At 42.6% G+C, this 26,845-nt stretch overlaps 1 protein-coding gene across 1 annotated transcript in view; it reads right to left on the reverse strand.

Annotated features, from left to right (window-relative positions):
- LOC307182110 (G-protein coupled receptor 176-like) overlaps positions 1-22,261 on the reverse strand; it is a 55,490-nt gene extending 33,229 nt beyond the window's left edge. Inside the window, exon 1 of the mRNA XM_079913248.1 lies at positions 19,554-22,261. Coding sequence (XP_079769374.1) covers positions 19,554-19,725 — 172 coding nt within the window. The 5' untranslated portion in view covers positions 19,726-22,261. The remainder of the gene's footprint in view (positions 1-19,553) is intronic.
- Positions 22,262-26,845: the final 4,584 nt, after the last annotated feature.

Raw genomic sequence — 26,845 nt, forward strand, 5'->3', positions numbered from 1 at the left:
AGAGGTGATGACCAGCCTTTATTACACTGATTCAATTCTGATAGCTGAAGATACTTGGTCTGACTCATTTATAAAACCCGCTGCTTTTAGTTGTGCAAAAATCAGGGTTTTCAACTTAATATTCACTGGTTGCCTTGGTGTATTAGTTTACTATGGCTGCCAAAATACAGTACCACGGACTGGGTGGCTTAAAACAACAGAAATTTATTGTCTCACACTTATGGAAGCTAGAACTCTGAAATCAAGGTGTTAGCTGGGCCATGCTCCCTCTGAAACCGGTAGGGGAATCCTTCCTTGCCTCTTCCTAGCTTCCGATGGCTTGCCAGCAACCTCTGGTGTTCCCTGGCTTACAGATGCGTAACTCAATCTCTGCCTTCACCCCTTTCTCTGTTCCCCCATGTGTCTGTCTTCACTTTGCCTTCTTTTAAGGACACCAGTCATGTTGGATTAAAGGCCCACCCTACTCCAGTATGACCCCATTGAAAGTGCTTACATCTGCAATGACCCTACTGCCACATAAGGTCACACCCTGAGGTACCGTGGGTCAGGACTCCTACATATCTTTTTGGGGGGATAGGGGTGCACAACCCATAACACTTGGCTAGAGTCAAAATATTCTGTTTGCTGTTTTCAGACCTTATTCACATCCCCATTCCCACCACGGAGCTTCCCAGATGGACAGGTGGAAGGATGGATGGTAGTTCCCTAACAGTTGATAGAAACTCCAGCGTACCACTCTGATCTCACACACCTAGGAGCCATCTGTCTCAGTATAGGCAGCCAAATGCCACCTGTAGCTCCCTGATGGCGACACTGCCTCTTAGCCACTCTCCCACAGGGAGCATCATGGCCCCAGGCTGCTTCAGCAATCACTCTTTGTCTAGGATCCAAAAGCCTCTGAAAGCTATAGTGACATCCTCCTACACATTATGCTGCCAGGTTCAAAACGCTGCCTGTCTTATTTCACAGGCTTGCTCTAAATTAAATCAGGCTATAACGTATTTGCTCTAAATTAAATCAGGCTATAATGTATGTCCTTGTGGATTTCCTATCAAGAGACCTGCTGTCCCTCCAGATATCTGCCTTTTATGAGCACCGCTCCCAGCCACTGGATATGACTGTGTGTATCTGAGTCCTGGCTGCGGGCAAAATTCAAGGTCAGAAAGCTCCTACGCATGTAAATCAAGATAGTAGCTATTCAATTAATTGTTCTGTTTAATTGTCCCCAAGCATCTCGTTTAATAAACACTTACTGAGCACCAACTATATGCCAGGCACTCTTCTTGATGCTGGAGACACAGCAGTGCATTAAATAAATTCTGTATCCTCATGGCTCTGCATTCTAATGGAGAGAGATAGAACACTGAACAAGCAAGACAATCTCTAAGGTTGTAACTGCTGTAAAGGAAATAAACAGGATGATGTGATAGAAGTAGAGAGGGGACATCTGAGCTGCAATTTAAAGGATGAACACAAGCCAGCCACAGGATGTGTCTACGGAAGAACATTCCAGGGCAGAGAGAACAGCAAGAACAATGGCCTTTACAAGTATTGAACTTGGCATGTTCAACTGAAAGGTGATTCACAAACTATGTGGGACCTCTCTGCTTTGCTTCTTTCTACCTTCTGCCACTTTCTGTGTGCCTTCTGCCTTTGTACTGTCTTTTTTTAAAATTTTTATCTTATATTGGATCATAGTTGATTAACAATGTTGTGTTAGTTTCAGGTGTACAGCAAAGTGATTCAGTTATACATATACATGTACCTATTCTTTTTCAAATTCTTTTCCCACTTAGGTTATTACAGAATATTGAGCGGAGTTCCCTGTAGTATACAGTAGGTCCTTGTTGGTTATCTATTTAAAATATAGTAGTGTTTATATGTCAATCCCAAACTCCCAGTCTATCCCTCCCCCCCCCACCCTGTAACCATGAAAAGATGCTCAACATTGCTAATTATTAGAGAAATGAAAATCAAAACTACAATATCACCTCACACCTGTCAAAATATCTACAAACAATAAATGCTGGAGAGGGTGTAGAGAAAAGGAAACCTTTCTACACTGTTGGTGGGAATATAAATTTGTACAGCCACTATGGAGAACAGTATGGAGGTTCCTTTAAAAACTAAAAATAGAGCTACCATATGATCCAGCAATCCCACTCCTGGGCGTATTTCTGGGGAAAAAACATGATTTGAAAGGATACATGCACCCCAATGTTCACTGCAGCGCTGTTTACAATAGCCAAGACATGGAAGCAACCTAAATGTCCATCAACAGATGAATGGATAAAGAAGATGTGGTACATACATACAATGGAATATTACTCAGCCATAAAAAAGAATGAAATAGGGCTTCCCTGGTGGTGCAGTGGTTGAGAATCTGCCTGCCAATGCAGGGGACACGGGTTCGAGCCCTGGTCCAGGAGGGTCCTACATGCTTCAGAGTAGCTGAGCCCATGTGCCGCAGCTGCTGAGACTGTGCTCTGGATCCCAGAAGCCACAGCTGCGGGGGCCCGCACGCCTGGAGCCCGTGCTCCGCGGCGGGAGAGGGCGCCGCAGTGAGAGGCCCGTGCTCCACAACGAAAAGTAGCCCCCACTTGCCACAACTAGAGAAAGCCCATGTGCAGCAACAAAGACCCAACACAGCCATAAATAAATAAATAAATAAATAATTTATTTATTTATTTAAAAAAAGAATGAAATAATGCCATTTGCAATGACATGGATAGACCTGGAGATTATCATACGAAGTGAAGTAAGGCAGACAAAGACAAAAATCATATGATATAGCTTACATACAGAGTCTAAAAAAATGATACTAATGAGCTTATTTACAAAACAGAAACAGACTCACAGACTTCCAGAACAAACTTATGAATTGTTTGTTTAACTTGACAATACCCACATGAGTCTGGCCCAGGTTCTTCCCTGCACTTGAACGCCTGGACTTTGTGCTGACAAATCTCCTGCTGTCCCACCCATGCCCTGGGCTTGGATCAACTGAGGATATGCATTTCACCCCTCACAGAAGTGATCTGCTTCAACCATCCTGAGAGCTGGACACTGGCCATGGTGAAATTCAAAGCAGAAAACGGGGAGCAGCTCATTTCCCCAACCATATACCTGCCAGGCGTCTGTGGACGTCATCCCCGCCCCACAACTGACTGTGATAAGGGTTGTGTTTCCCAGGACTCAGCCACAGCCTTGCCCGCTGACCTCCCCAGAAGCTCTATAAACACTCTGGAAACAGAAGCCAGCTTATGACCCAGAGCCTGGTGAGCTCATCATCTCCTGGGACGCTGCATCTAACAATGGCAGCTTTCCCCTTTTCTAACACAGATAGATTTTTTTTTCTGGTCCCTAAATTTTTATATTAATTAACTGTTAATAACTATTTATGTGTAAGTAACTTCATTTTTTTTAAACAATGTTTAACTGAGAGAGAAAAAGCATCAGAAGCTCTGTGCTGATTCAGGACCAATGTCACTGATTTCCTGGTCCAGTAGAGTCTCCTCCGGGCTTCTGCCCCTGCACGCGCACATGCAGCTTCCAGCCTCCTCTACGTTCCTGGACGACTTTCCACTCCTGACCTCTTGCACTGCCAGACTTATAGTCACCCTCAGTGTCCATGAGCATCTCTCCAGCTGCCAGCCCGTCTCTGGTTCCTGGTCAACTCAGGGCTCTGGGTTTCGGCCACTCTTCTTTCCTGGGGATCACACGTTCATGGCATCAGGCCCTGCCTGGCTGTGGGAGTGTGCTCACGAGCAAGTCACTCCCCCTCTGAACATGTTTACACAAACGCAGGATATGGTGACAACAATACTATAGAAATCAGTCAGGATATTTCTGCTGTGCGTGACAGGAAGCCAATTCACAAAAGTTTAAGCAAAAAGGGAGATGTTGGGTTTTTTTCCTTCAAGTAATTGGAGAACACAGGTTCAGGACCTCGAGGGACTCACACAGTATCATCAGAATACTTTCTCTGTCTCCCTCCACCCTTCACCCTCCTCTCACCCTCACCTCTGCCCTCATTCTCTACTGACCAGATGGTTCTGGGCTTCCTTTATCCCTGCTTAGCAGCCCCTTTGAAAAAGAGGGCTTCTCTACCAGCATCTCTATATCAAGGGCTTTGACCAAGCTTAGATTCCCACGACCCATTCCTGGACTAATCACTGAAAACAGGTAAATAGGATCCTGGGACCAGCAAGGCCTGGGTCATGTGCCCACCACTACCTCCCAGGGTAGGTGTGGGGCTAAGCAGAGTATTGTGAGGGGCAGTCATATAAGGAACCACACAAAGTAGAAAGCAGTAAATACTACAGTTTGGTTCACTAAATATTCATTCCATAATCCTCCAACCATCTGCTACCCTCTGCTACAAAGGCTAGAAAGCTAAAATTACTACTTCGCAGACTGTCTTGCAGTTAGAGCGCAGGCTTATATCCAAGTTCTGCCCAGCACATGTTCCCGAGAAAAGCAGGCATGATTAATGTGAGGTGGTGGCTGGTGCAGTCATCAAGTTTTCTCGTAAGTACAGGAGGATTACAGATAGCTTTTGTTCTTCGGGGCCAGCTATGTCGTAGGGTTCTAGAGTCTAATCCCTACATCACTGGTGGTACATGACAACAGCTTCATTTCTGCTAGAACTAGTGGTATGGCTGTGCATATTTCCTAACTGTGCCCCTAGCTCTGTAGCATCCAGGCTTGGTTCCCTGAATCCCATAAATTCTGTAAGCAACCTAATACCCTAAAAGAAATTTCTTTCTTCATCAACTGGCTAGTTTGGTGTAGAAGTAAAGCACCTTGCCCTGCTACATTATGCAAAAACGTGCACTTTAGGTTCCCTGGTCAGGAGAAAACAAACATACACCTGCTCCCTGAGCCCCACCCCTCCCCCAAAATAAAAACAGTAAAAAGACACAGGATCACACTATCTAGCTCTGGTCCCCAAAATAACTGAAATAATGAACCTTTCCTGTAACTTACTGACTCCTGATAAAAACAACTTTATTGTATTGCAACTTTGACTTTTACAGTGCTGCCATCCAAAGACATGACACTATCTTTGAGGTTACAACACTCACGTGAGATAACTGCTTTTTTCCCCAACACTGAACATAGGAACTGTAAATGTGGTCATCTTGTGGTTGCTTTCTTTTAAAATAACTGTTTGTTGTATATTTCATTTGTCAAGCCACTCCTTCAAAAACCTGAACTCCCTTGCAATCCGTCTTTGTAAATAAAATGTTTTCCTTTCCTGAATGCTTTTATAGCTGTCTTCTTTTGACAATAGGTTCTGTTGTTTGCAATTAAGAGCCCTGATAAATACTGGAAGGGAGGCTCCCCAGTGTATGAACATGAGTTGTTGAGGGAGGGCAGTGCTGTTAAGAGGGAAAGGATGCGTTGAGAAAATAAAAACGCAAAATTTGTGCCTACATTATTTCATAATTCATATTATGATTGACCGGAATAATGTGGTATTGTTATAAACTACAAAACCCAGTGTAAAGGTAAGGCTAAAGCAGTATTCTGATTGGTAGTTACCATTCGGCAGGTGAGTCAAGGGTACCTGCATTGCACAGGAAGCATCCATCTCCCATTAGCAAAACCCTCCTTGTCTTTCCCTATTAAAGACCCTCTATGAAGGTCCTAAACTGCCCACATATATTGTCTTCCTAGATAAGGTGACCATTACTTGGAAATCAACAATGCACACGGAGTCATCTATCCCTGCCACAGGTGCCGACTAAGCATCAACTGGCAAAAACCTGATTGCAGGCCAGCATCAGGCAGCACCACCAGGACACAGACAGGGAGGAAGTTTACACTAGATACCCAATTCAGTGTAGCCATCAGCGCTGGAAGAGAAGGAGGCAACTGGACTAGGGAGAGGCACGAGGGGAGATTCAAATGCACCTATAACATTTTATTTTTATAAAATAAAAAATATAGGAAACAAATATGACAAAATGTTGCCATTTGTTATTTCTGAAGGTGGGCTTGTAATTTGTTAATATTTTTTCTGCATTTTTAAAACCTCTCAAAAAAAAAAAAAAGAAGAAAGAGAAGCCCAAAAGAGAAACCTTATAGGTTTCATGCTTTGCCTCTACCTCTGTAATTTTGCCCCTCAGGAGAAACCTTTCAGCAGAAATAATAATTTTTTTTAAAAAAATGAGTTCTAAAACTGATGTTAAACCATTACTAGAAATTTATTTTAAGTGCTAAGGTGCCTAGACATTAGTGGTTCAAATTAACCTGAAAGTTTTTCAGGTGTCTCAGATTTGGTGAAGCAAGTTTTCAACGTAGGCCCAAAAGAAGTTTCCAAGATTCCTCAGAATTAAGTGTGGCCACCAATGAAAATATTGCTTGAGTCCATTTGAAGGCATTTCCCTGGAAACTGCTTGTAAATGCAAAAGCAAAAGAAAACAACAAAATTCCTGAGCAGGAACATTCAAGAGTTTTTGGTTCTAGAGGCCTCCTGAAAGAAATCGTGTGTGTGTGTGTGTGTGTGTGTGTGTGTGTGTGTGTGTGTGTGTGTGTATACATATTGGAGGGAGGGGGATGTTAATTAAGAGGGTTCAGGGCTACACCCTTGGCTTATTCAGTCTTGTCTATGCCTTACAGTGTGTTAAAGGAAGCTTTATTTTGCTTATTTTCCCTTTGTCAGTAATCCTTTATAATGCCCTAGCCTCATGGTAGAATTTTAGTAGAATTAAACTAACACAAATCAAAACTGCATAATTGGGCTTCCCTGGTGGCGCAGTGGTTGAGAGTCCGCCTGCCAATGTAGGGGACACGGGTTCGTGCCCTGGTCCGGGAAGATGCCACATGCCGCGGAGCGGCTGGGCCCGTGAGCCATGGCCGCTGAGCCTGAGCGTCCGGAGCCTGTGCGCCACAATGGGAGAAGCCACACAGTGAGAGGCCCGCGTACCGCAAAAACAAAACAAAAAAGACTGCATAATTAATTAAGTCCTGCAATTACTAATTGACCTAAGTCTAGGAAAAGGAGTCATCCAGGACATAGTCAGTTACACAACAGGTATAGCACTAGTTCAAGTATAATGGTTAAAACTAGGTTTAAGACTATTTTGGTTAAAAATCCCAAGTGTGCCCCCAACCTCTATCCTATTAACCCTCAAAGTTGTGGGTTCTGCATTTAACCTAGGAGCTACATTCTCAGACACCCAGGAACTATGGGATTACAAGGAAAGAGAAAAAATTTTAATGTTTTATGAGTGTAAAGTAACAAAAACACAAATTTTACTCACTCATCCATTCAATAAAAATTTACGGAAGTCCCACACTGTTTATCAGAAACAGGTATTTTAATATACATGGGTTTCAACACTCTTCTTTCAAAATCTCCCACTTAACTTTAGACTGCTTTACACTCCCCAGGTAACCCCCCGCCTGCAAAACAGGGATTCCATTCTTCATATCCAACTTGAATTTGTATATCATAAATACTCTATTCTAATATTTTGTAATCAGGTAGCTCTTTCATAAATAAATTTTTAAAAATATGCTATTAACCCTAATTTATGTTGACCCAAATGTTTAAAAAAAAAAAACTCAGTTTGAACCATATGAAGTTGTAGTAAAAAAAAATGGTCAAATGTTTGAAATGGTCAAATATCAGCAATATGTAAACAAATATACATATTCTTAATGTTCTTATTTTTTACATACATTATCTCATTTTATTTTTTATTATGAATATGAATATAGTACATGTTCATTTACCCATAAAGCCCATCCACATTATTAATATTTGTTATATTTTTCTCTAGTCTATCTTACTTGCATTTTTTTGAATTTATTTTTTTATACAGCAGGTTTTTATTATCTATTTTATACATATTAGTGTATATATGTCAATCCCAATCTCCCAATTCATCCCACCACTACCCTCCCCCTGCCACTTTCCCCCCTTGGTAGCCATACGTTTGTTCTCTACATCTGTGTCTCTATTTCTGCCCTGCAAACTGGTTCATCTGTACCATTTTTCTAGGTTCCACATATATGTGTTAATATACGATATTTGTTTTTCTCTTTCTGACTTACTTCACTCTGTATGACAGTCTCTAGATCCATCCACGTCTCTAGAAATGACCCAATTTCATTCCTTTTTATGGCTGACATACTCTTAATGTTCATTAGTCTAGATTCCTGAACTTACTTGAGCTCACTTCCCTCATCCACTTTCTAACTTATTTTCCTTAATCTTTCAAGGTATTCTTATTCTGACCTGATGCCACCACCCCATTTGATGGTGACATATCTCCTAGAATCAAATCTAGCAATCATCCCACCTTCTTTTTAATATGTTTTGCTTATTCGCCAACTTCCGATTCTGGCAACGTGGCAGAACTTAGAACACTGCTACAAACAACTAGAAGTGCTGGATAAAACAAAAGACATCTTTAAGTTCATAGCTGAGTTTATAAGAAATAAAAGGAAATCGCCAGTTGCCTAAAAGAGAGACCCGAGAGCTTGCACTGAGGAGTGATTTTCAGACCAGGAACTAGGCCCTCACAGCTAACTTTGGGTTTCAACACCCACACACAGACTGAATGAGCCTGGACCCCCCTGAAGCAGGTAGCTGGAATGGAAAGCCCTGCATAAATCCAGAATCCTCAAAGAGTGGCCACCTCAGTGAAAGAGAGAGTGAAAACTGTATCCTCTACCTCAGAGAGATGGCAAGGAAATGTGCCTGTTCCTGTGGTTGAGATCTTGGGTTAGTGACAACCCTGTAACACCTGGCAGGAGCAAACGTGAGACTGTTCTGGAGGCCACTTCTGCAGCCAAGACCTCACAGTCCCTTTCAGAAAAAGGAGATGGACTCACAATCAAAAAGTTACAAACATTCAAGGAAATAATCCACCATAAGAGAGAATCAGCAGACACAATAAGCATCCCAAGATAACGATCTGAAATAATACATTTTAAATTATAAAAGAGGGAATTAAAACTATAAAAAAAAAGAATAAGACACTAGTATCAACTGATACCCTCCTGCTCCTTTACATGCCAGGTGTATGCTTATACCCTCAACTTTTCTAAATGCCCTACATGCAATAACAGGCTTGCCATATGATGATGTCACTAGAGGCTCCAAAAAGATCCACTCCACCCATTTCTCCTCAACACCTGTCAAATATATGAAATGCTCAACTTAGTCACCCTTTTTGCTTAAGATAGCAAACTTCTTTTTTTTAAAGTACCCTTAATAGTCAATGTATTAATGCAATAACATCTGTTAACATGTACATCGAAAGTGGTTTATTTATTTAGCATGCCACCATGAAGGAATGGAATTCAATTTCTGTTAAGTTTGGAAGAGAGAGGACAAGTAAGTAATTCAGGACAAGGTCACTGGGCACCCACAAGGACAAGAAGAAACCAAGAGGTATCTGAAAAGAGATGGAGTGAATACGAGAACATAAAAACTCTGAAAATGGGTGTTGATTCTCCGAAGATAGTTTTCTTACTTTTTAGTTTTGCCTAGGGTAAATCCTTACTTCTAAATTTCACCTAGAGTCACTCATGCCTTTCAGCCTAGCCAAAAATTCCTCTAAGTTTTTACACTTTATGACTGATAAAGACTTTCCACCCAGCCAATCTGGAAGTTCCTCGACAATAAAATGGTTTTCACAATAGCTTCCAGTCACAACCAATCTAAATGGCGTGTTCAGAAAAATGACATGTAGAGAAACTCTTTGGCAAACTCTGCAGAAGAGATAATTTCAGAGACTTAGACACCTGAGAAAAACAAAGCCACATCTGTTTGTTCCCATTTTGAAACAAATTTCCTCCCTTCCTAAAAAATTCCACCCAGTAAAAAGGATATTTCTTGTAGAACCGTGAATATTTGGAGTTGAGACTTTAGGACCAAAAAAAAAAAAAAAAATTTAATTAAAGATGAAAATTCCAAACAATAAATTAGTTGCTTTGTCTACCAGCATCAAAAATGTTCTACTATACCTTAACTGTCAACATATGCAGACATACCCCAGAGATACTGTGGGTTCAGTTCTGGGCCAATGCAATCAAGGGAATACTACAGTAAAGTGAGTCACATGGATTTTTTGGTTTCCCAGTACATATAAAAGTTATGTTTATACTATACTGTAGACTATGAAGTGTGCAATAGCATGTCTAGAAAAACAATGTACATACCTTAATTTAAAAAATACTTTATTGCCATATTTCAAAATTTTTCAATGGGTACATTTTATTCCAAACTCTTTAAAAATATCTACAAACTTCATTGTTCATACTACTTTACTAATTATACCTAATGGTGTTTGTAAAATAGTGTCTAAAAGAGAAAATCTATTTAATAGGTGTTCAGATATATTAAAAAAATACTTTATTGCTAAAAAATTCTAACCATCACCTGAGCCTTCAGCAAGCCATAATCTTTTTGCTGGTGAGGGTCTTGCCTCCACGTCGATGGCTGCTGACTGATCAGGGTGGTGGTTGCTGAAGGCTGGGGGGGCTGCAGCAGTTTCTTAAAACAAGACAACAGTGAAGTTGGCCACATCGATTGACTCTTCCTTTCATGAATGAGTTCTCTGTAGCACGTAATAATACCGTTTGATAGGATTTTACCCACAGAACTTCTTTCAAAACTGGAATCAATCCTCCCAAACCCTGCCACTGCTTTATCAACTAAATTTGTGTGATATTCTAAACCCTTTGTTGTCATTTCAAAAGTCTTCCTAGAATCTTCAGCAGGAGTAACTTCCATCTCAGGTAACCACTTCCTTTGCTCATACATAAGAAGCAACTCTTCATTCATTAAAGTTTTATCATGAGATTGCAGCAATTCAATCACATCTTCAGGCTCCACTTCTAATTCTAGTTCTCTTGCTATTTCCACCACAAATGCGATCACTTCCTCCACTGAAGTCTTGAACCCCTCAAAGCCATCCATGAGGCTTGGAATCAACTCCTTCTAAACTTCTGTTAGTTGTTGTTATTTTGACTTCTCATTAATCACAAATGTTCTTAATGGCATCTAGAATGGTGAATCCTTTCCAGGAGGTTTCAATTTACTTTGCCCAGAGCCATCAGAGGAATCACAATCCATGGCAGCTATAACACTACAAAATGTATTTCTTAAAGAATAAGACTTGAAAGTCTAAAGTACTTCTTGATCCATGGGCTGCAGAATGGATGTTGTGTTTGCAGGTATGAAAACAACATGAATCTCATTGTACATCTCCAACAGAGCTCTTGGGCGACTAGGTGCCCAAGAGCTCACTGTCAATGAGCAGTAATATTTTAAAAGGAATCTTTTCTTCTGAGCAGTAGATCTCAACAGTGGGCTTAAACTATTCAGTAAATTATAGCTGCTTCACTTTATTGTACAGCAGAAACTAACACAACATTGTAAAGCAATTATACTCCAATAAAAATTTAAAAAATAAAATAAAAAGATAGCTCCCCCCCAAAAACAAATATTCAGTAAACCATGTTGTAAATAGATGTGCTGTCATTCAGGATTTGTTGTTCCATTTACAGAGCACAGGTAGAATAGATTTGGCATAATTCCTAAGGGCTCTAGGATTTTCAGAATGGTACATGAGTATTGGCTTCAACTTCAAGTCATCAGCTGTATTAACCCCTAACAAGAGAGTCAGCCTGTTCTTTGAAGCTTGAAGCCAGGCATTGACTTCTCTCTAGCTGTGAAACTCCTAGATGGCATCTTCTTCCAACCAAAGGCTGTTTTTTCTACATTGAAAATCTGTAGTTTAGTGTAGCCACTTTCATTCATTATCTTAGCTAGATTTTCTGCATAACTTACTGCAGCTTCTACATCAGCACTTGCTGCTTCGCCTTGCACTTTTATGTTATAGAGATGGCTTCTTTCCTTAAACCTCATGAACCAACCTCTGCTGGCTTCAAACTTTTCTTCTGCAGCTACCTTACCTCTCTCAGCCTTCACAGAATTGAATAAAGTTAGGGTCTTGCTCTGGCTTAGGCTTTGGCTTAAGAGAATGTTGTGGCTGGTAAGATCGTCTATCCAAACAAAACTTTCTCCATATCAGCAATAAGGCTGCTTCTCTTTCTTATCATTTGTGTGTTCACTGGAGTAGCACTTCTAATTTCCTTCAAAAACTTTTCCTTTGCATTTACAACTTGGCTAACTGTTTGGCACAAGAGCCTTTTTTTTTTTTTTTTGGCCTATTCAACATTCGGCATGCCTTCCTCACTGAGCTTAATCATCTAGCTTTTGATTTAAAGTGAGACACATGCAACTCTTCCTTTCACTGGAGCACTTAGAGGCCAATGCAGGATTATTAACTGGCCTAATTTCAGTATTGCTGTGTCTCAGGGAATAGGGAGGCCCGAGGAGAGGGGGGGAGACGGGAATGGCCAGGCAGTATATTGGTCAGGACACACACAACATTATGGATTAAGTTTGCAGACTTACATGGGCACAGTTCGTAGCATCTGCAAACAATTAAAACAGTAACATCAAAGATCACTGATCACCATAACAAATATTATAATAATAATGAGAAAGTTTGAAATATTGTAAGAATTACCAAAATGTAACACACAAACACAAAGTGAACAAATGCAATTGGAAAAATGGAACCAAAAGACTTGCTCAACACAGGGTTACCACAACCTTCAGTTTGTTAAAAAAACTCTATTATCTTTGAAGCATAATAAAGTGAAGCACAATAAAACAAGGTATACCTGTAAAAGAATATTATAACATTATATAAACACTGCTCTGATTGGAGAGGGTTACATTTCTAATCCTAAACAAAGGAGTTCTGTATTTCCTTAGCATGTGACCACAGACTGAGGTCCAGAACAAAACAGGATCAGATAAAAGAAAAAACAGTGGACCAAACTTTAGTCTTTCTGCTCCAATGAGCTCATTGCTGTAGAAACCTTTGTAAAGGTGAAATTGTTGCAATTATTCTTGGAGTTAGCTGCTTTAGATGACAGCAGTGTAGCAGAGTTATGATGTAGCCAGATCATTTACTAACATCCTAGCAGTTACAAATGACTGAGCCCTAACAGAGACAAGGCACATTAGCACACATGAAAAGGGGTCTAATTGCTAGACTAGGTAGAAGAATCCAGGAAACACAGAAAAAAGCAATTAACTGATTATATTTAAGTATGTCTCTATTAATACACTGGATAGGTCATTCATCTCCCTGCCTCTGGGAAAGTCTGTTTCTAGATTTTGGTTTTGTTTTTTTTTTCTTTTTTTGGCCACGCTGCATGGCATGTGGGATCTCAGTTCCCTGAACAGGGATGCCACCCGTGCCCCCTGCATTGGAAGCACGGAGTCTTAACCACTGGACCACCAGAGAAGTCTCTAGATCATGTTTTTACAGCACATAAAGTAAATTGCCAGTGGGGGAAAATATTTATTTTCCTCTTACTTATTCCTTGTCAAAGGTTTATGAAACTCCTTCAGTGGGACAATGGTAACAAAAGTTTTCACAGGATCAACAAGAGTGCCAAGACAATTCGATGGGAAAAGAAGTGTCTTTTCAACAAATGGTGCTGGGACACCTAGTTCACAGTATGTACAAAAATTAATGTACATGGACCAAAGACCTAAATGTAAGAGCTAAAACTGTAAATCACTTAGAAGAAAGCATAAGAGTAAATATTCATGACTTTTGATTAGGCAATGGTGTCTTAGAAATGAAACCAAAAGCACAAGCAACAGCAAAAAATTTTAGATAAATTGGACTTCATCAGAATTTAAAACTTTTGTGCCTCAAAGGATACCAGTGAGAAAATGAAAAGACAACCCACAAAATGGGAGAAAATACTTGCAAATCATGTATCAATAAGGGTCTAGTACCCAGAATACACAGCTGACCCTTGAACAACACAGGTGTGAACTACGTGGGCCCACTTATATGCAGATTTTTTTTACACTAAATACGTACTACAGTACTACATGATCCATGGTTGGTTAATTCTACGGATGCTGAAACCATGAATACAGAGGGCTGACTAAAGTTATGCTTGGATTTTTGACTGCCCAAAGGTCGATGGCCCTATCCCCCGCATTGCTGAAGGGTCAGCTGTAGAAGGAACTCTTACAACTCACTGACAGGAAGACAACCCAAGTTAAAAATGGGCCAAAGATCTAAACAAACATTTTTCCAAAGAAGATATGCAAATGGCCAATAAGAGCATGAAAAGATGCTCAACATCATTAGTCACTAGGAAAATGCAAATCAAAACCACAATGAGACACCACTTAACACCCACTAAGATGGCTATAACCAAAAAGACAAATAATAACAAACGTTGGCAAGGATGTGGAGAAATTAGAACCCTGATACAGTGTTGGTAGCAATAGAAAATGACACAGCCACTTTGGAAAGCAGTCTGGCAGTTCCTAAAAAAGGATAAACTTACAGTTACCATATGACCCAGAAGTTTCACTCTTGCTAAATACCCAAGAGAACTGAAAATATTATGTCCACACAAAAACTACACAAATGTTCAGAGCAGCATTATTAATAACAGCCAAAAACTGGAAACAACCCAAATGTCCATCAATTGGTGAATGGATAAAGAAAAGGTGGTATATCCATACAATGGAATATTATTCAGCCTCAGAAAAGGAATGAAGTATCTGCTACAACATGAATGAACCTTGAAAACATTATGCTAAGTGAAAGAAGCCAATTACAAAGAACCACTGATTTTATGACTCCATACATAAGAAATGTCCAGTAGAGGCAAATCCACTGAGACAGAAAGTAGATTAGTGGTTGGCTGGGGCTCAGGGTACTTTGGGAAAATGAGAAGCAACTACTAATGCGAATGTGATTTCTTTGGAGGGGGTGATAAAAATTTCCTGGGATTCCATAGTGGTGATGGTTACATAATTCTGTGAATATATTAAAAACCATTGACCTGTATACTATAATTGGCTGAAATGTGTAATATATGAATTTTAATCTTGATAAAGTTTTTTAAGTTTTCATAGAATTTAATTTCCAGAAGAATTGGAAAGTAGAAGCTGTCCACTGAAGAAAGCTGTCCACTGAAGAAAGGAGAAGCAAAGGGTTACCAAAAGTATTTCATTCACATGGAGGCCAGACTGCTTTCCTGTGCTTAACGTATTACATTACAAAACAGTGGGGTGGCAGAATGCATACAGCATATGGAAATCAATGGCAACATGAGGCAGTTTGAGTCAGTATATTAGGAGTTCATCTACTCAGGCTGATAACTATTGACCTCACCATTTCAAACTGCTTAGGTCAATTCAGGACACCTTATTCTTGATGTAGTCTACTACATTTCTAGGCACACCAGAAACAGAAAAAGCAGGTATAATAAGGCTGTTGATAGTTACATTATCATTGGCTATAATTATGGCCAATATATTTGTTATCATATATTGTTTTATATATATATATATATATATATAGACTGTTGACATTACATTACTATTGGCTATAATTATAGCTAACATATTATTTATATAATTATGAAAAACATCCTAGTAATTATGCATTATGAGCACAAACTGGTAGTAACATTGTTTCTATCAAACATTTAACTAAGGAACTCCAAGAATTATCCAGCTGTTATCTGGTTAATTTCAACTAGTATCAAAAGCACAAGTATATTTCTCTGTCAAACGAGTACCATGAACACTGCTGGTGCCCAATATAACTTAGTTGAAATATTATAGACTACCATGAGCAAAAATGGTGTTTCTCCATATCACCTGTGAAATCAATTCAACAAGTAACCGCCCCCCCGCTTTCCTTTGAAATGATTACTTCAATAACCACCTCAAGGAATCAGACAACAGACAACTTGGACCTTTACTTGGGGTCATCAACTTCCCAAAGGTTCACTACAGACTATTGCTAAGGAAAGGGGACACAGGTTAAACACAGAGACCATACATACAGTGGTTTGGCAAGAGGAAGGCAGGCTGATATCTCTATTTTAAAATAAATTTCAGGGTAGGAGACATACTTCTTGGCTGTTGTCTACAGTGCTGATTTTCTTTAAATAAGAACAAATGCATTTATAAAAATCTCCTAAATGCCTCCAATGATGATAACAACAGATAACAGGCAATTTGTCCAGAAGGAGCTTAGAGGTAACAGACTAGGTCACAACCACTGACCTTTTTCAAGTCAAAGCACCAGAGAGGGGTCCAGCTTTCCAGGCACTTGGATTGTGAATCCAAAGACAGTGGGGAAAAAGAAAGAGAAACATCAACTCTGAGGAGTAAAATGCAAAACATTTATTGGAAATGATGGTTCCAATTCTTTCTGAGTCCTTGATTTCACACTGGTCACTACTAAAAGTGGTGTGCGTCATATATTTATCAAAGGGCAATCTAAATTATTTGACTCTCTTTCAAAATCTATGGCATATCTGAAGATATTCCAAGATGTTGCATAAAGAAGGCTGAGACACTAGCTCACACAAACCTTCAAAAGGCATTATTTGAACAATATTATATATAATTCTTGAGTTCATTTTCAACGCAGCAAATAACGTCCCCTATGGTTGGATATATTATAGTTATTAAAAGTTGTTGGGGATTTTCCCTCATACAGGGCACTAAAACACTTTTCAAAAAGAGCTGTAAGATGTCAACAGTACAAAGAAATTATTTTCACATAATAGTAGGCCTCTGGAAATCCCAATGAAAAACTCTATGTAGAGAATATGGGAAGTATGTTTGAATTTATGTAAAGGGAAAAAACTCATTTGTCCATGTTTGGGCACAGAGGAAACAAGTAGATTAAACCAGTGTCATATGCTATTCTAGACACTATTCCACCCTCCATTTACTTTTCAGCCTTCTAGATTCTTCTGGGATAATTTTTCTCTATTTTTGGGCTTCATGAAACTAGGCTTCCCAAGTTTATTTGCCTTGCAACTGACTGCACATGGCTTTGGAACTTAAGCTCTGAGCCTCAACTGGCATTACCAGGATTTGATGACATAGATATGTCTGTATGGGTCAAATCCTCAGAGAACAATGAATCAAGAATACCAGAAACAAGTGCACAGTGCAATGTTACGTAGTTAAGCTTTTAAGAAAACCAGACATGCCTTTCAATTTTGCACAAGTTCTCTGACTTTTGATTTCTAGAAATTTAACCATATTTATACTTTTTCTGAAAATAAAAAGGAGCAAATGAAAGTCTCTTAGGAGGGCCTAAGTCATGGGTAAGGGGGAATCCTCGCTAGGCCAAGTCAAGCATAACCAAAGATCAAGGGCAAAAATCAGTCTCCTCTTTGAAGACATCCACAGAAGCAGTTTTTGCATGTCAATTAAAGTGCTGTGTGGAAAAAGAGTTGAATTAAGGGCAGATTTACCTAGGAATTCCTGTATCCAATGCAAGTTACCAGAATTGAAAGTACATGGGGGGCTACCCTGGTGTCGCAGTGGTTGAGAGTCCACCTGCCGATGCACGGGATGCGGATTCGTGCCCCGGACCGGGAGGATCCCACATGCCGCGGAGCAGCTAGGCCCGTGAGCCATGGCCGCTGAGCCTGCGCGTCCGGAGCGGAGCCTGTGCTCCGCAACGGGAGAGGCCACAGCAGTGGGAGGCCCGCCTACCACAAAAGAAAGTACATGGGAAGCAGAACATTTGTTAAATGTGCACTATTTACTCCGCCCTGTATACACATGCTGTTCTATTTCAATAGTATTCAAATTTTTAGTCAAACTATGAGAAAATTTCTCCTGGCACCATCGTTCTTCAGGGTTAAAGTTACCAATGGGAGAAACAAAACAAAACAACCAAACTCTCTCTCTCTCTCTGTCTCTCTCTCTATATATATGCAGAACAAATGCAGCCATAAAAATGCAGCCACTTCTACTGCCTCCCCAATAACCTACTCTTTAAGTAAATGGGACAATACTAGAATTTAACTCTCAAAAATCTACCGTGCAGGGCTACCCTGGTGGCACAGTGGTTGAGAGTCCGCCTGCAGATGCAGGGGTCATGGGTTCGTGCCCCGGTCCGGGAGGATCCCGCATGCCGTGGGGCGGCTGGGCCCGTGGGCCATGGCCGCTGGGCCTGTGCGTCCGGAGCCTGTGCTCCGCAGCGGGAGAGGCCACAACAGTGAGAGGCCCGCATACCGCAAAAAAAAAAAAAAAACTACGGTGCACTGTGCCTGGTACCCAGTAGGCGTTCAGTGTTTGCTTGTTAAATGAATACTGAAAATATCTGGGACACAAGCTTTCGCTTTGTTTATGTGCATTTACATTCCACTCATAAAAACACATTGTAACATACACACACAACTCTACACATAGCCCCACTGATGTCAACTCCTGAAAATGCCCTCATGACAAAAAATGGAAGATAAATATTATGCTAGAGTGGGACAGGATGATGACAATTAGAGAAGCTGCGAAAGTAAAATTCTAAACACAATTCCTCCATAGTCTTTTTTGTATTACATTGTGTTATTTATTCTTTCTTTTTCTCTTTCTTAAAATTGAAGTATAGTTGATGTTTTATAGTCTTTTTGATGTCGGGTATCTTCGTTTCCATTATAATTCACAGGTGTCTACAAAAAAGTAATCTATTCCTACTATGAAACTTTAGGACTGCTCTTGGCCATAATATCGCACATAATTACGAACAATCTTTTTACATCCTTATAAACGGCACATCAGAGAATTCATATTTTAAAGGAAGCCACATATTTACAAGTAATATGCAACATGTTCAACAAATGTCAACAAGAATTTATATTCATTGTATCATTTATCATATAAAGAGTAGCTACCAGAAGTACAAGTAATTCTCACACTAGTGGACATTTTTACTAACCACTCATTTCAGTTCGTTGATCCTTTCTTTCCCTAACAAGTATTCCTAAATTTGTTGTGTATGGCATTTTGTGTTTTTTATCCTGTCTTTATGCTGTACTTCAGAATAAACAAAAAATAGGGAAAGAAGTAGATTGGGATTTGTTTTGTTTACGGGTTTAAAAATATCTAAGGCAACATAGAGTTTAACTCCACAGGTTTGTTTACCAGCAGGTTGCTGTTCCAAAGAAGCCAGCCATTTAAAAAACGCGCAAAATAAGGCTCGCAAAAAAAAAAAAAAATTATATACAGGGAATAGATGGAGCGCAAAACACATCAGTCACCAGCAACAAAACAGAAGCTTCACTGCTCGCTATTTGTAAACAAGAGGTCGGGCCAGAGCTCCGTCCTGGCACCCGGGAGGTAAGGCATGTGATAGGCACAACCCCGTGCCCATCCCTAAGCGTTCCGCAAGGGCCGCCTGGGGCCCAGGACCAGGCAACCCACCCTCCAGCCGGGACCAAGCCCTACCGGAATTCTGCTTCCAGCTTGGGGGCTGGAGTCGACCCTCCCTGCTTAACTTCCCTGCAGATACCCTGACGTTCTTAAACCTCCTTCAACTATCTGCACTTTTGCCACGCACCCCGAAACCCACGGCGGCTCTGGCGACCCCCGATCCCGGCTCTCCGAGCCTGCGCCCTCGGGGAAGCCCACCCGGGAGGCGCCCCCGCGGGCGGCTTACCGAGCAGCGAGCCTATGAAGATGACGACCTGCACGGTGGTGGTGAACTGACGGTACAGCTGCGCCTCGCCGAACTCCCCGAGCGCGCTGCGGTTGGCGCCCTCAGCCCCAGCGCCCGACGCGTTGCGCGGCTCGCTGGTGTTTCGGGAAATCCAGCTGCCGTTATGCCCCATGGCGAGGCTGGAGCTCCAGCTCCGTCTTAGCCCGCCCGTGCGCCCGCCTCGGACCTCCGCGCCACTCTCCTGCCTCGAGCGCGGAGGAACACGCGGGCGCCTGGTGGATATCTGGAGAACCCGGAGCAGCCGCGGGTCCCCTCACGTCTCCACATCGCCAGCCCCGGCGCCCGGGAGGCGGGGAGCGGAGAGGGCGAGGCTTCGCCCCATGCCCGTTCCCTCCGGGGTCCCCGTCAGCAGCCACATGAAGGCGGCACGGTCACAGCCCGCCGAGCGTCGTCCGTCCCTCCTCCCGCGTGGTCAGCGCGTCCAAGCCCACTTAGCAGACAGAGAAACACGAGAGGCATTTGATGGTCAAGGAGGGCGCTCTCCGCTCCCGCCGCCCTCTTCAACCTCTGCTTCTGGCCACCCCCGGGGCAGCCCTCTCGAGTCCCCTCCGGCGGACGGGCTCAGCCCCGCTCCTCAGAGGGAAGTGAACATTGGACTGCAGCCTTTTTTTCAGTCCTGCTGGCTTCGAGGCTACGTGGCGATAGGAAACCCGGAAAATGCCCAAGTCAAATGCTCGGAGCCCCGAAGGGACCTGCTGGTCCCCACGCCGCCCATGGCCAGGGTGGAATGCCCCGAACCTCCCCAATAGCCTCGCCGTCAGCGCCCGATAGTCCCCCAAGACGCCCGCGAGGGCTTCTCCGGCCCAGCCCCTCGCTGGGGGTTCCGACCTCCTGCCTCGGCGCGGGATGCAGGGACCTCGTTCCGCAGACCCTTTGCCTCTGCACGGCCCAGTGCCTCCTTTCCTGGCCCCGCTCCGGCCCTCGGCTGCAGGGAGAGAGCCTCCAGACTTTGCGGGGACACAAGAAGACACTCCTAGAAGGGAAGAGGCACTATCTGCGATATCACCAAACAGCCTGCGCGCGCTTGAGGCGGCTGAGGGCGCGCGGCCGGCGGGGCGATCACGTGACACGCGTGGCCCCGCCCCTACGCCAGCTGCTGTGGGCGGGGAGGGACGGCGCCATCTTGCTCCCCTCCCACCACGATCGTGATAACCAGGGCGGAGAGCGTGGGAGGGACGGAGGATCCACGTCTGGCTGCGGTGCAGAAGCTCGCGGCTCCTACGGGGCTTCGCCTCGTTTACTGCTGTCATTACTGCTCCTTATCTCGTCAGCTGGGGCTACCTGAGGCTGATAATTCCACATCGTTGGCACCTGGGCAAGGAGCCCAGTCTCCTCCATTGGACCTTGGGTGTAGCTGAAGCATTTAAGAAAGATGGGATTTAGAAATACAGTGCCCGGTTTCCTGGGCCTTTTCATTGAGTCTCATTTCTAAAATGTACACAATACAACCCGGTTGGGTGGATTCTGGGAATGAAGAGTTGGGGAGGGAGCAACTTCCTGCGGGCTGATGCAAATGGTTGGGAGGCCGGGATGAGCGAGTAAACAAGAAAAAATGGTAAAGAGAAGCCGAATGGGAAAAGGAACAGGTATGGATGGCATCCAGAGAGAGGATCAGGGGAAAAGAGAACAGGAGAAATTAGAAGAAAAGACAACTAAAATTTTGCCTGGTTTGACCTTATGAGAACTGTTTCTTTTTAATGAGTGAAGGACACGGTAGAGCGCTTTGACAAATGGACTGGTAGGACTAGGTCCCACCGCAATAACTCTTACGAATTGATTAAAATTACAGAGTTATTTCTTGGTTATCTCAAGGCTGATTGTGCTACCATAAGGCTACTTCACTTTCCCTATTAAGCCTTATTACTTATTCTTCTTGAAAGGGCGAAGGTCCATGTCTTGTACATCTTTGGATTCTCAAAATACCTGCACATAATTCTCTATGTAAGCAGGTATTTTGAACATTTTGGAGACAAAAAGAAAAAGAAAAAGAGGACTTCCCTGGTGGCGCAGTTGTTGAGAGTCCGCCTGCCGATGCAGGGTACATGGGTTCGTGTCCCGGTCTGGGAAGATCCCACATGCCGCAGAGAGGCTGGGCCCGTGAGCCATGGCCACTGAGCCTGCGCGTCCGGAGCCTGTGCTCCGCAACGGGAGAGGTCACAACAGTGAGAGGCCTGCGCACCGCAAAAAAAAAAAAGAGAGAGAAATGGAAGGAAAATTAATGATAAACTGTATTTTCAAAAAAAAAATAAGTCGGGCTTCCCTGGTGGCGCAGTGGTTGAGAGTCTGCCTAACAATGCAGGGGACGTGAGTTCGTGCCCTCGTCCGGGATGATCCCACATGCCGCGGAGCGGCTGGGCCCGTGAGCCATGGCCTCTGAGCCTGCGCGTCCGGAGCCTGTGCTCCACCACACGGGAGAGGCCGCAACGGTGAGAGGCCCGCGTACCGCAAAAAAAAAAAAAAAAGTCATTTCCAGCAGTTAAAATTTGTTCTGGGAGTCCAAACATATTTTTCAAGATGAAACACCTTACACTGTAGTCACTACAAAACGTAATTTATAATAATTCAGCAATATCCAGCACACTCCTTAGGAAAGGTTAGGGAAGATGTGTAAATGAGTTGTGTAGTGACAGTTGTAAAAATACCCCTTTACCCACCGTCACCTGCCATCCCTATTCAATACTACTAAAAAGGATTGGGATAAATGTGTAGAAAACATTTTTCAATTTTTCAGATGTAAAGAGTGTTTAATAAAGCAAGAAACCTCTCATTTTGTATTCCGAGACGATACCAGTAAATTCTCTCCAGCCCCTAAACTGATGTTAGGGTTTGGGGTTAGTTGAGTCAAGAAATAACCTGACAGGGGCTTCTCTGGTGGCGCAGTGGTTAAGAATCTGCCTGCCAATGCAGGGGACACGGGTTCAGACCCTGGTCCTGGAAGATACCACATGCCACAGAGCAGCTAAGCCTGTGCCCCTGAACTACTGAGCCTGCGCTCTGCAGCCCGTGAGCCACAACTAGTGAGCCTGAGAGCCACAACTATTGAACCTGTGCACCTGGAGCCCACGCACCACAGCGAGAAGCAGCCCCAGCTCCCTGCAACTGGAGAGGGCCCACACGCAGCTATGAAGACCCAATCGCAGCCAAAAAAAAAAAAAGAACCTGATAAACTGAGGGGTCACCATGATCCTCAGACTTGAGGAAGGATTGCCTTGTGACAATATAGGACCAAGGATGAGATCAGAGTGGTATACTTCTTATGGCCGTGGGCTATATGAAATTTTCACTGATTACGAGATAATTTAATATTGATGTAAGAAGGGGGAAGGGGGGGGCGGTGGGATGAATTGGGAGATTGGAATTGACATAAATACACTATTGGTACTAAGTATAAAGTAGATAACTAATGAGAACCTACTGTATAGCACACAGAACTCTACTCAGTGCTCTGTAGTAACCAAAATGAGAAGGAAATCCAAAATTGAGGGGCTATATGTATACGTATAGCTGATTCACTTGGCTGTACAGTATAAACTAACACAATATTGTAAAGCAACTATATTCTAATAAAAAAGTAAGATTGATGTAAGCGATTGGACATGATTTAAATATATGTCAAATGTCTATAGTAGTGTTATTTATACCTGTCTGCTCATCACAAACTTAGTGGCCTAAATTACAACAGCAATCACTTATTCTGTTCACAAATATGCAATTCTGGCAAGACCCATTGGGACTGCTTATCTCTGCTCCACATGATATCAACTGGGCCAGCTCAAAGTCACAGCCAGGGTGTGGAATCTGAAGGCTTGTTAACTAACATGTCTGGCAGCTGATGCTGGCTGTTGTTGGGACCTCAGCTGGGCCTGTCAGCTGGAATGCTTACATGTGGCCTCTTCCTGTGGCTTTCTTACAGCGTGGCAGCTATGTTCCAAAAGTGAGCATTTCAAGATAAGAGTCCCAAGAGGACAAGGCAGGAAGGTGGCCGACTTTTATGACTCATCTCAGAAGTCACAGAACATCACTTCCACTGTACTCTATTTGTTGAAGCAGTCAAAAGCTGCCACATATAAGGGGAAAGGACAGAGACTACACCTCTCAGTGGAGGTAGTGTCCATCATATTGTAAGAACAGCAGGTGGAATGAGATTGTTGCAGTCATTTAAGGAAAATAAAATCTGCCATAACATCTGTTTTCCTTTTATCAAAAAAATCCTTCCAAAGGTCTCGTTTTTAGATATTTTTTTTTGGAATGAAACCAGAAGAGGTCAAAAACCACATAAATTAATTACAGTCCTCTTCAGTTACTGACCGTGTACAGGTATTACAGGGATATGAGCTAGCCAATATTAACACCTGGCAGCAAACTGGTACACAGCCATAGCTGAAGGCAGGTGATTAGGACCACCAGCCCACATATTTATGTGCTAGCTAATTTTTATCCAAAACTTTCTGGAGCTACACTAAAAGCAAATAATAGAAAATGGAATAAAAAAAATGGGCAACCTCTGGCTCTTAGATAGTGCTTAGTAATTTTTCCTTACATTTTTCTCCCATAATGAATAGTATAAGAAGGCATTCTCCCAGCTTAAAAACACTTTGCGTTCCCAGAGTTTTAAAGTTAGTGTGTAGTGCTCAGGATTCATTTCCCTATAGAAATAATAAACAGGATGATAGGGTTCCCAGGCAGAGTGGGGCAAAAAGAAGGAAAGGCTCTGGGGATTAAGGACTCCCAGGGAGGTCCTACTCAGTCTGTAGGTCTACCTAGCTCTCCAAAGGTCTACTTTCTTCACAGTGTTTAAAAGAATTACTCTTCTCCTTGTGCCAGCAGTCCACTCATTTAACTAATGTTAATGCCCTGTGCTGGGAAGGCAGGAATACAGAAATGTGGAATAGAACAGATTCTCGAAGCTTTCTCCAATCACCTGTTCCTTAATCATATACCTCCTGGGATTTGCTTAGGGATTTTACCTCCTATAACCATGGGAAAATAGGTATGATGGTTAATTTAATGTGTCAACTTGATAGGGCCACGGTTGCCCAGATATTTGGCCAAACATTATTCTGGGTGTGTCTATGAGGATATTTCTGGATGAGATTAACATTTGAATCTGTAGACTGAGTAAAAGGATTGCCTTCCTTATTGTGGGTGAGCCTCATCTAATCAGTTGAAGATCTGGCTAGAACATAAAAGCTGAGTAAGAGAGGATTTCCTCTGCCTGACAACCTTCGAGCTGGTATATAAGCTTTTCCTTGCCTTCAAACTTGAAACATTGGCTCTTTTGAGTGTTAAGCCTGGTGGCCTTCAGACTGGAAGGACACCATCAGCTCTCTTGGTTCTCAGGCCTTTAGACGGGACTAGAACAACACCATCTACAATCCTGGGTCTCCAGCTTGCCAACTGCCGATCTTGGGACTTAGCCTCCAAAACTGCATGATGATAAATCTCTGTGGTAACTTTTAAAAGCTTATTTCTGGGCTTCCCTAGTGGCACAGTGGTTAAGAATCCGCCTGCCAATGCAGGGGACACGGGTTCAAGCCCTGGTCCGGGAAGATCCCACGTGCCGCGGAGCAACTAAGCCCGTGCGCCACAACTACTGAGCCTGTGCTCTAGAGCCCGCGAGCCACAACTACTGAGCCCACGCACCACGTCTACTGAAGCCTGCGCACTCTAGAGCCCGTGCTCTGCAACAAGAGAAGCCACCTCAGTGAGAAGCCCGTGCACCGCAACAAAGAGTAGCCCCTGCTCGTGGCAACTAGAGAAAGCCCGCGCACAGCAACGAAGACCCAACACAGCCAAAACTAATAAATAAATAAACAAAAATTGAAAAAATTGAAAAAAAAAAGCCTATTTCCTTCTCTGTTTTTTCTCTTACACTCCCATGGTGTGGTGATAGGCAAAATTTACGTGTAGGTGGGTGCTAATAACATCTTTCCAAACCTATAGAATGAAATAGGATCCATTTATGTTCCAAAGAATTCCTGGATTCCAACTTTCTTGGGCATTTATTGAAGAGCAGGAAGGGAGCTGAGTAGGGGACAGAAGAGATGGAATAGGACTTGGGATAATTGCAAAGCCCAAGGGGAAGGTGGGGGGAAGTAAGGAGGAGCCTATGGGTTTATTTCCCCTTCCTTCTTCCTTTTCATCATGGAAGGTCTCTTCCTCCTGCCTCCTGTCCCCAACACTACACTCTCACATGTCCCTGCATGGCCTCTCACTAAAGATGGAGAGAAGAGAAAAGCTGGAAGTGTTTTGAGTCGGTAAGCCCAAGCAGCAGTGTGCTGAGGAAAGAGGGATCCTTATGGCCCCAGGCTACCCATCTGGAATAAGTAGTTCTATTTCCAAATGGCTAATTCTATACCTATACAAAAGACACAGACAATGCAGGTTATTATGTAAACATTACTAGTGTTCAATGGTATCTCATTCTCCTCTTTTTCCGGGCACACAGAAGACTATTTTTCTTGGCTGTCCTTGCAAATGGGCAGGGCTATGTGACTATAATGACTAATGATATGTGATCAGAAGTGACGAGTCATTTCTGAGCTGTGGCAGTGAAAAGCTTGTTGTGATTTTCAAATCTCTCTGCTGCCCTGCCATTGTGATTGTGGAAGGGGACTTGTGTTGAAGAGCTGAAATATTGAAGCAGCCTGTGTTTCTGAGCTACCATATTGTGGGGGGGGGGGGGGGGGGTTTGTGGATGCCCTAGAGACCACCCAGACATAACAACAAATTTTATATAAGCAAGGAATAAACCTTTATTATACTAAACCACCAAGATTTTTGGAGCTGCTCATTATCACAGTATAACCCAGCCGATCCTGGCAGATAGAGTCATGAAAACTGGGGCCTGCAATATTTAAGACAGCATAGACTTTATTTCCTGGGAATGGAACATATTGAGTTAGGGCTTAAAAAAAAATCTCTGTGTATATTGGTGGCAATAAGGATATCCTAGGTCCTTGTAAAATGAAAGTGGTAGCTGATAATAAAGTCTCTGGGCATCTTTGAATTGAACTACTGGAATATTTCATGTCCAAAAACATACTCGTCTCCAATAAATTTATGTCACTTAAATAACTTTTTTGGGGGAGTACTTAAGCTTAGTATACTCAGATTGTCTCTTTACACAGGCAAACCTACCAACTCCCTCAAGATAAAGAGTCTAGTATCCGGGGCACAGGGAAGGTGGGCAGTATGATGTTGGTGTCAGTTTGACGTGGGTTTGAATGCCT

The sequence above is a fragment of the Stenella coeruleoalba genome (genome assembly GCF_951394435.1).
Source record: "Stenella coeruleoalba genome assembly, chromosome: 2".
NCBI classification, from domain to species: domain Eukaryota; kingdom Metazoa; phylum Chordata; class Mammalia; order Artiodactyla; family Delphinidae; genus Stenella; species Stenella coeruleoalba.